General features: G+C 37.8%; 1 protein-coding gene across 3 annotated transcripts in view; it reads left to right on the top strand.

Moving 5' to 3' along the window:
• The first annotated feature begins 332 nt into the window (after positions 1-332).
• Positions 333-11,041, top strand: part of KRAS (KRas proto-oncogene, GTPase) — a 33,127-nt gene continuing 22,418 nt past the window's right edge. Inside the window, exons 1-2 of one of the 3 annotated variants that reach the window (XM_090272934.1) lie at positions 333-516; positions 4,289-4,410. In XM_090272934.1, coding sequence (XP_090129060.1) covers positions 4,300-4,410 — 111 coding nt within the window. In that variant the 5' untranslated portion in view covers positions 333-516; positions 4,289-4,299. Of the gene's footprint in view, positions 517-2,618; positions 2,661-4,288; positions 4,411-11,041 lie in introns of those variants that run through there. The other 2 variants (XM_090272933.1, XM_090272932.1) reach the window with 2 other exon arrangements.

Below are 11,041 nucleotides of genomic sequence, written 5' to 3'. Positions count from 1 at the left end.
GGTCCCACTCTGTGGCGAGACCAGGTGGCGGGCGGCTGCGTGGGTCCAGCAGTGACCCCGCCGAGGGGCCTCTCTGACTTCCGTCCAAGCCCCGCCGGCCCCGCCGGCTCGGCTCTCCCTCCCTCCCCTGCTCCGGCCACCCCTCTTCCAGAGGCAGCCCGGCCCCCGCTCCGCCTACCCGGCTCACTCTCTTCCCTCTTCCCACACCGCCCTCAGCCGCTCCCTCCCCGCAAGCCCGTCTGCAGAGGAGTCGAGCGCCGAACGCGTCGATAGCTCTGCCCTCTGCGGCCGCCCGGCCCCGAACTCATCGGTGTTCTCGGAACTCGATTTCCCTAGGCGGCGGCCGCGGCGGCGAAGGCACAGCGGCGCGGTGGCTGTGGTGGCGGCGGCGGCGGTGGCGGCTGCTCGGCCAGTACTCCCGGCCCCCGCCATTTCAGACTGGGAGCGAGCGCGGTGCAGGCACTGAAGGCGGCGGCGGGGGCCAGAGGCTCGGCGGCTCCCAGGTGCGGGAGAGAGGTACGGAGCGGACCACCCCTCCTGGGCCCCTGCCTTGGACCCGACCCTCCGCGTCCGCGACGGGCGGGGCCGACGGCGAGTGAATGAATTAGGGGTCCCCGGAGGGGCGGGGAGGGGGCGCGGGCGCCGAGCCCAGGAGGGCGGGCGGGCGCTACGGAGGGGTCTACCGCGGGAGGCGCGGGGACGCAGCGACGCGGGGAATGAGGAATAGGCTGTGCGGGGCTGAGGAGGGTGAGGCTAGAGGCGGTCGGCGCTAGTGTTGCTTCCTGGACGGGGAACCCCTTCCTTCCTCCTCCCGAGAGCCGCGACTGGAGGCGGCCGGGGAGAAACTCGCGGGCCGGGCGGCTGTCCCTCGGGGCGGCGGGGTGCGGTGGAGGTGACTCCCGCGGCGCTCCAGCCTCCCCTCCCCCTCGTCGTCCTTTCCTCTCCCTCTCCCCCGTCGCTCCCGCACCTTTTCCTCCCTTCCCAGCACTCGGCTTGCCGTGGTGACTGTCTTCTCTGCTGCATCTAGCATCTCTGGATGAAGGAATAAACTTCTCCCTCAAGCGCAGACCGGACGAATAGTGGTCCTTTTCAGTGTGTCAGGGGATATATGAGTAAGGGGGGAGGACACGTTCTGGAAGACCATAGGAAAGTGCTTAGGGACCACTCTTTGAGGGTATTGTGTTTGGGGAAAAAAATGCATCTGCAGCCGAGTCCCTGACTGCTCCCCTCCCCCATGCATGGGCTGTGACATTGCTGTGGCCACAAAGGAGGTAGAGATGTTGATGGAAGAACAGGTGGCCAACACCCTACAATGTAAAGTCTGTGACTTAGTGAAAAGGAAAAAGTTAATCCCAGAAGGTCTGTTTTGCTTTGTCAAGTTGAAACACACGCAGAAAACCCGCAGAGCAGAAGCAGGGCTTTCCCTTTGCTAGTTGAGTGTAGACAGTAATAGCCAAAATCAGCCTTGAAGTTTTATTTTCCTGTTCCCCTTATCTCTTCTGTGTTACCCTCATGCTTAAAATTTGACCTCCGTCCCAAGAGTTATTACAGTACTCTTAAACAGCACACAGTTGTTTTTTTTTTTAACTGATTACAAGAGGAGTTAATTGTAGCAACCTCCCAGCCAACTGCTTGAAATACTCTTAGGCATGTGCATGCTGTAGCTGAAGTCCTAAGCTAATCTTCTTAAATCTTGATATCCATCAAAGCTAGGTGTTAACAACAGAAAAGTATTTTCTAATATTTACACAATATATATGTTACATTTGTAATGGAAACAGTCATTTAAAAAGATATTGGAAAAAGTCTGTTCATAATAATCATTTCAGAATCAACCATATATATGTAAGATAATCACTCTTAGGTCCAAAATGGTGACTCAAACATAGACATCAAATATGGTTAATATCGGTACTCCTTGCTTTGAGACTGTAGCCATATAGAGGCAGACTTGGTTTTAAGAGATGGTAGATACCATGATAATTCAGTTTTATGACAAATAAAAATGATTTTTCCCCCCCTTAACAAGATGTTCGGTTCTGGTCCCATTTCCACCCCTTGCTAGCTTTTGTAGCTTTGGTTGAGGGGGGATGTGATCTCCAGTAAGCCTCCTTGGGAACCCAGTTCTCTCTAGTGGGCTTAAATATTACATGATTTTTATAATTAAATATAAGGATTTTTAAAAAATCAGAAACAGCCATTCATAAACAAGAAGACCAGGAGGTGTGTTTCTCTCAGAGTTTACATATGTTTATAAAACAAAGCTCTAATCCAGTATATGTCCACAAAATCTAGGCTAGCAAACTTTTTGGTTGTAAGGATCCCTTTTATACTCTTCAAAAGTTTTCAAAGATCCCTACATGGGTTATGCCAATATTTACAATCACAGAAACAAAAACTGAGAATTTTAAGCATTTATTAATTCATTAAAAAATAGAAATAAAACCATTATTTGGTAACATAAATAGCACTTTTTTATGAAAAATAAGTATTTTTCAAAACAAAAATATTAGAAGGGTGTATTGTTTAACACTTGTAATCTCCTTAATTATATAACTTAATAGAAGACATCTGGATCCTCATATCTCTTTTTTCATTCAATCTATTGGTATCACACATCTGGAAAACTCAACACTTGTGGAAGAACAAGAGTGGAAAGGGTAATCAACATTGTAGTATTTTAATGAAAACAGTTTTTAACCTTTTGGACCCTCTCTCCCACAAAGCCTTAGGAACCCTAATGGCTTCCTGGACCACATTTTGAGAGCTACTGTACCATGCTATCCAAATTGTTTTGTGGGGTTTGGTGGGCAGGGATACATTGCAGTGTGATTCTCCTTATCTGTCCCATATGCTGTGGCCAGTATTTGGAATAAATGAGATACATATTAATAGTGGCTCCCAAGGTGGCTCTAGACAAGAGCAAGTAAGGATCGGAGGCACAGAGTAGGCCTGGGAGCTGTAATGTAACCGTCTGTGATAACAGTTATGCCGCCTGTCTGCTCTTTGTGAGAGGGCTCAGGAATAGGGTAAGGAGGTGGTTAGTATGTTACTATTTGGAAAACCATATTTTATTTTTTTGTGCCTATTTGAATAATTCTTGGTCTTTACTAAGTAGGATACTGCCTATATACAGTGCTTTTATCTGCACTTTCATTAATTTGGGACTCCTTATAATAAATTGTGCATTTACTGCCATTCTTTCTGCAGTTCCTCATTTGTAATAATAGCATGTAGTTATTGAAGGAGAGGAGATAAAAATAGATAAACTCATTTCTTTCAAAAAGTTTGAAACAACCAACTGAAAAATACTTTCTGTCTTGTACTGTTAACTTTACAAGTTGTCAGTGTTTATTGCAACTGTTGGGAGATGATTTATGAGATGCAAAGTGTAAAAGTTATGTGAATTACTGAGAAATATTCACTTACATCTCTTAAAAAATTTCTCATTAAAAGAGTACTTATATTTAAATTTTATATAATTGTATTTTTCTTGTGCAAAATGCTATTTTCAGCACTAATATAGGATTAGAGAGTGTGATTGATGATCGAACCAACTATACTGAATATTTCAAAATTTCTAAAGTTCTCTTAGTATTTACACCATGATTTTCCCCAGCAGATATTCTACAGATTTAAATGTTCATCAAATATTGTCCTTATCTGCTTTGGGTCTCAATTTTTATTTCCTCACTACACAGTGCAGCTTTATTTGACATCCTTCCACCTCCCCCCACAACTCCCATCTAATTCTTGCTAACTCTTCAGGAGAACTAACTATGATGATGCTTTTTAAAAGTTTTCTATAGCTCTTGGCTCCAACAAAGACACTCAGCATATCCACTTGTAAACTCTTAGGGGCCATAGCCAACCAGGAGAGAGAGCTGTCACCAGTTTTGTGTGGGTGTGTCCACAGGGTGTAGAGCATTGTGCTAGACACTTGTACTGAGTAAAATCATGGCATGTTCCTTTGAGAGCCATTAAGTGCTACAGAACAGCAGGCTGCTGTTCAGACAGAGAACCTGAATATAAGATAAAAGAACTTTGTACTCTGGCTGCATTTTTCAGAAATGTTGATGGGGGCGTTTGTAAATGTAGTGCAATTCATTACAATACACATCTGTAGTCAACTGAAGTTTTTGTCATTGAATTTTGTGAGCTGTTTGAAGAATTTCCCACAAGAAGGTGAATTTGTGTGAAAAGGTATTTATAGAGTATTTGGATGATATTAACCTCGTGTGTGACACATGTTCTAATTTAGTCACATTTTCATTATTTTTATTATAAGGCCTGCTGAAAATGACTGAATATAAACTTGTGGTAGTTGGAGCTGGTGGCGTAGGCAAGAGTGCCTTGACGATACAGCTAATTCAGAATCACTTTGTGGATGAATATGATCCTACAATAGAGGTAAAGCCTGTTTTAATATTACGCATATTGATTTGTGCAGGTCCATCCTTTGGGTAAAAAAATAGTTTTCTTTGATCATTTTTTGACTACTCATCATAAGACAATTATTTGAAAATAATTTTATTAAGTTATCAGAAATGTACTTAGGCTTCAAGACTTTAAAGTTATATATAACTGTGGGTATGGACAGCCCTTCTTGGGAGAATATCAAGATTCATTAACATTCATTCTGTGTTATTATGTGTGCATTTTGATTAGAAGTCCATTTCAGAGTTTTGTGAGAGGGTGAAAATGTGAATTTACATCTTATCTGTACTAACAGTCTTTTTTTTTTAAGTGGCTATTTTCATGTTTTGGGTCTTTTTGTTTTTTTTTTGTATTTTGATTTCCTTCTTTTCACATTGAAGTAGTGGAAAACCTACAGCTACCTGATGTATTTTAAAAGCTCATTCTTTGCATATATATATATATATATATGTATATATCCATAGACAGAGATATATATACGTAAGGGTACCACTACCAATCCTTAGCTTTATTTTGCAGCCCTTTTTTAATTTACTCAAGGAAATATTAGAATTATTTTTATTACAAATTGATTAATGAATAATTTTCAGACTTTTTTATTTTAATGAAAATATTACCAAAGTAAAGGCCAATAGCAAAACGATAGAATAAAGGCCTGAAAGAGACCTTGAGAGGTCAGGTAGTATCAAGCAGATGAGGATTAATTTAATTCCAAAGACCTACAGAAGGGGATGGCCCAACTGTGCTTGTTAACTCATTTCCAAAATTAACCGTATTTTATGCATAATCTGAGTCTACATGTTAAGTTTAACATCAGTGGAGATGGAAATAAGTATACTGCCTCATCTTTGAAATACTTATATTGTTGGGTTACTTCTTAGACTTCTTTACCCCAGTTTAAAGCAGTTCTAACCCCTTAGCTGTTATTCTAGATATGATATACCAGTCTTTCAAATCAGCTCTGAAAAATTTCCCAGAACTTGCTCTGAGTCTCAAGTTGTGTAATGCCTTGAAGAAACACTTTGACTGCACTGAGTTAGGTTCTGAGGGCATTGGTAGCCTTGGGAGGATATTTATGCAATTTAGAGCTTTGAGGATTGATTAGGTAAGTTTTATAAGGAAATGCCATATATTTTTGGTACTGCAGGATAAAAATGGAGAAATAACTGCTATTTACAAAGGTTTGATTTGAACAAAGAAACAATTTTTATTTGACTTCCGAGTTTAAAAATTTGCATTAGTAAATGGGAAGAGTCTAACTGAAGTGGACTATCTATAAAATAGTCTCTATATATTTTTTCTTGACAAGTCACTTCATGCTGTATGATGATTTTGTTTTCTTTTTGTCTTAAAAGGGGATTAAATAGTTAACTCATTTCTAAAGCCAAAGCTACTTGGCATACTTCACCATTTAAATCAGAAGTGAAAGGAAGTTTTAAATAGAATTCAGGTTAAGCACTGAAGTGTTCCTGGGATTTTGGAAGATGGTTTTAGCAGAAGTAACCACCATCTTCTCTGAAAATCTGAGGAATTCCAATATGCTGTTTCCTATCAGAGGTCATAAATATTATGTGTAGGAAACCTATCGGTCACAGTTGTTAAAGCGCAATATGAACCTTAGAGAACTAAAGCTAAAAGTTAATCCTTGATTGTGGAAGAAAGTAGAAAAAGTTTATAGACTCAAACCCATGACTGATGATTTCTGCCATACTATAAGATTTGATTCTGGGAACATTGATTACCTGTGAACTTTGAAACTGACATTCCCTCACTGGCTGAGACACCTGGGAAAAGGCATCAATCACACAGAGATTGTCTCTTAGGCAACTGACACTTAAATTTTTGGTGTATAGTTCAACTAAAAGAAAGGCAAGATAATTTATTAGTTTATTTTAATAAATAGTTAAGCAAAACTGCTCACTTGATGTTTTTGTAAAAAGTTAAGAAGGAGGGATGCGATATCACTACTGGTGTTAAGTTTTGATTAGTGAATAACGTAGGTCAGAGAAACAGAGAGGAACATGGACTTTGCACATTTGGAATTCTCATCAGTTTTTCTGCATTAACACAAATTGAAAGAAATTGAGAAAAAAGTTTTTTAATCAGGTAATACCATATTTTCTAGTGGTTTAGAATTTGCAAAGCTTTATATACTATGAAATAGATAAGGAAGGTGGTCATTGTTTCTTTCATTTTATAGATGAAAATGGTCTCTGAGAGGTGGTCATTTTCCTAAGGATACTTGGCTAGTAAGTGGTGGCATTTTGAGTTTTCTGAGACTAAGTTAAATGAAATTTCCACTGTATCATTGTCTAACTTTTAAAAAATGAAAAATTAGCCTTCAAGCAAAGAAGTATGTAATATTGGAGGCTAATTCAGATTATCAGTATAACAAAGTTTGATCTTATGCACATCTAATGGCATGTTAATTGTGGAGATATGGTATAGAATTACACAGGTATGACATTTGTGGAGCATGTTTATGCTTGAGGCTATGCACATGATAATCACCTTTACATCTATTCTGAAAGATTTTACCTTTATCTTTTATGGAGTCCATCAAAGAGTCCCAGAGATAATGAAATCTCATTAGTGGTGCAAGATTATTAAAAATTCAAAGCAATCCCCCAAACATACCAGGCTAGAAATAACATGCTTTTATAGCTTAGAGATCCTTTGCTTTTATGAAAACATGTTCCCTGAGATGTGTTTAGCAAGGGAAAATTTGATGGAAGAAGAAAAATCTTGTCTTAAAAAAATACAAGTAGTTATAAACATAGAAATCAGAATGATTAGTTGATCAATTAACAGATACTTATTATGTTTATCTACTGGATATAACATACTAGTAAAAATAGGTGTAGCAAAAAGTATTTTGTTTTCTAGGCTCTAATTCACTGACATCTGCATGCTTTTATTAGGATGACACAGTTCAGCCCGAGTTTCATGCCCTTCTCAGTAAGGAAGAATTTATTCAATTGGATTGATTTGTTCCATCTTTAGTGTCCTGAGCTGTAATCACCAAGATTTTATCAGTTTTTCTATTTTTTACTTTTTCATGTTAATTATGGAATTTATTTTACTTGCTGAATAAGGTATTTAGATTATAGGGAGAAATTTTGTAATATTAAACAATATTGAAGAGTGGTGTTAAAAGCATTATGTAGACTTGCAAACTGTTATTTTGCTTGCTTTCTGTATATATGTATCAAGTTATCAAGGAGTGGGGTGGATGACTTTGCCTTTAGGGGACATTTTGCAGTATCTGGAGATATTTCTGTTGTCACAACTCGAGGTGGGTACTGCTCGCACCTGCGGTGGGTGGTGCACAGGATAGCCCCACAATAAGTAATTACCTGGCCCAGAATGTCAGTAGTGCTGAGGTTGAGACCCTACTATGTGCTACACATAGCTTTAAACATCCGTAAATTGTTAAACTCCAAGTCCCTGAATAAGGTTTATGTTAAATTTTCTAACATAATATAGATTATAGATTTAAGCTTTACCTCTTTTAAACCTGTAATATGTTAAATATGTTAAAACGTTCTCTTTTTAAAATAAGGTAACACATGGCAGTTTTGTAACTGAAGTTCTCTCTCAGGCTGTGGCCAGCTCTTCCCCCCTTTCAAATGAGTGCCCTCTGCTGGTCAACTTATTTGCTTTTATAATAACAATGAAATACCTAACAAGCATGGATATTTTTCCTATTTAAATTGTGGGTATAAACATTTTATAATATGTACATTTTAATTAAGTTTCATTTTATTTAATTGTTTAAAAATATAAAGTATCATTTTACTCTTTAATATTAAGATTACTGTGTGGACAATTAAATATGTAAGTGAATATTTTTAATTAAGAAAGGAAATGCAGCCCAGTAAGAAAAAATAGGGAGACTATTTTGTTTGAGGGAATGAAAAGTGGCACAGTGGCTCTGAGTTTCTTGACATGGACACAGGAGGTTCAAAGCTTAGTGGTGTGTTCAATGGGTGTTAAGAAGGGCCTATTCAAAAGTGGCAAATTGCGGCAGTTCACATTTTGTACATTTTTATAGGATTGTAGAATAGTTGCGAGCATCTGAATTTTAGAATTAACTAATACAAATTCAAGTACTTTAGGTCAATTTAAGAATAAGTACTTACTAATAACTGTTTAGACCTGAGTGTTAAAAATTTTTGGACATGTTTTATTCTAACTTGAGTTTTTATAAATATGAAGCTTTAAAAGTACACAAATGAAAGTTGGTAATGGAAATAAGTGAGAGGAAAAAATATTATAGTTTGGCATTTCTTAAGATTCTAGTTTTAGCAATGCAATTAACTTCTTAATTCCACAGATATTAACTCAGTACCTACTTTGTACCGTACAGTCCTCCTGGGGCTGGAGACATGTTGAGGAGCAAAGGGGACCAAATTATCACCTTTGTGGGGCTTATTAGTCTTAAGATGTATTTTGAAGAACAATGTTTCTAGACAATGACCCTAATTATATATAACTTACTTTAGAGGCTTTATGCTTTAGGAGCATAGTAGATTTGTTGCATCTCTTAATTATATTATTTATCATAGTGCCTGGGTTTATGGAACAGTTTTATTATTATCTTAAATTAGTAGAAATGGGTAGTAAAAATAAAATGTTTGAGAGGATTAAGTAGGGACATAGTGCTTACCTTACATAACTTTTCAGCTTTTTATTTTGAAAACTTTCAAATCTGTGGAAAAGTAGTAAAAAAATAATACAGTAAATACCCTTTACTCTTAAACTAGACATACTTGCTTTCTCACATATGTGTGTATGGCTGCTTTCAACTACAGTGTGAGCTGAGTAGTTTCACTGGAGACCAGTTACCATCTGGTCTTTCACAGAAAAAGTTTGCCAACCCTAATCTGACAACAAGAGCATCTCCAATATAACCACAGTGCAGTGGTGAAATTTAGGAAATTTAACATCGATAGAAAACATTATCTCATATATAGTCCATGAATAAATTTTGTCAGTTTCCAGATTGTTCTCTCTTTTTTTTTTAGCAATTCCTCCCCCTCCATCTCCCCACCCCACCCCCCGATCCAGAATCAAAAAATCAGTTGTCCTGTCTCAAAGTCTCTCTTAACCTATAACAGTTTCTCAGCTTTTTTTACTCATTCATGATAGTGGTACCTTTTGAAGAATTCAGAAGTTGTTTTGTCTGATTGTGTCCTCATGATCAGATTCAGTTTAAACAATTTTGGCTGGAATACTACAAAAGTGGTGGTGTGTCCTCCTCTGTGTAGCACATCAGTAGGCACAGGTGTGTCCCATTATTGATGATGTTAACATTAATTATTAGGTTAAGGTGATGTCTGTTTTCTCTCTGTAAAGCTAGTTTCTCTTCCTTTTATAATTAATATATTGTCTGTGGGGAGATACTTTCAGAATATAAATATCCTGTTCAACATATTTGTACCCAGTGGGATATAGCATCCACTGATAATTCTCACCAAAATAAATTACTAACATAGTGATTACAAAATGGTAGTTAATCTTCTAACTCTGTCATTACTGCTACATTTATTGGTTGACATCTACTGTAAATAATGGCTCTCTACTTTCTCATCACTCCCCGTTTTTATTTGTTTTGTTTTTCTTATTTGTATTAGTATGGACACATACTATAATTATTGATATTGATTCTCAAATTTGCTTTAGATAAAGCCAGTGGCATCTTTTTCAGCTGGTCTCTGTATCCTTTTGACACGTCCCCATCAGTTTTTGAGCTCTTCCTTACTTGCGTTACAGTGCGTCCCAGCTTCATCTTGTTCTTTCCATGGCCCCACTCTGGATTGAGCTATTTGTCCAAAGAGCCCTAATCCTTTTAGTGGGGAACAATATTTAAAAGTACCTGGATGTTAGGTATGTTTATTGCGATTGGGGTGTCATTGCTTCTAGACCTTTTTCAATGGACGGAGCTAAGAAATGTATTTTAAAATCACGAGTTCATTCTTTCTCACCTCCTTCCGTATCATCTTTCTCCCATGGTGAGAACCCGGGTTCTATTTTGTATAAAATTTAAAGTTAAATATTAGACAGCTGTTGAAATAAAAACGGTAATGTCTTAAATCCCGATTCTTGCAGTATTACGTAAATAACACAGATTGAGTGAATTAATACTAGGCTGACTTCTTTAATTTTGTCATCGGGGTTAAATATTTTTCTCCATTGAGAACAGTAGGGATCTTTTTTATTTTCAAAATATTCTTAAACCATATAGGAAAATATTTAGGAAAAGATTGAGCTATTTGTCAACATAAAAATGAAGACATCTTGAACAAAAATATAAGACAAATGGAAATCTGGGGAAATATTTCCATCATATAGCCATCAGGAAGCTCTATTATATAACTTTTAGAAAAAGGCAAATATCAAAAAGGAAAAGGGGGTGAAGGATATAAATAGCCAACCTGTCCGCCAAAAATAAATAAATAAAACAAGTGACATATAAACATAAAAAGATAGAAATGCAAGTTCAAACAAATAACACTTTTTACTCTTATATTGACTAAGACTGAAATAACAGTGCTGGGAAGGCTATGGAGGAATGTGTACTATTCTATAAACAGGAGTATAT

The sequence above is a fragment of the Furipterus horrens genome, unplaced genomic scaffold, assembly GCF_987537825.1.
Source record: "Furipterus horrens unplaced genomic scaffold, mFurHor1.1.pri manual_scaffold_4, whole genome shotgun sequence".
Lineage (NCBI taxonomy): Eukaryota > Metazoa > Chordata > Mammalia > Chiroptera > Furipteridae > Furipterus > Furipterus horrens.
The sequence above is the reverse complement of the archived record's forward strand: the minus strand, read 5'-3'. Positions and strand labels throughout refer to the sequence as shown.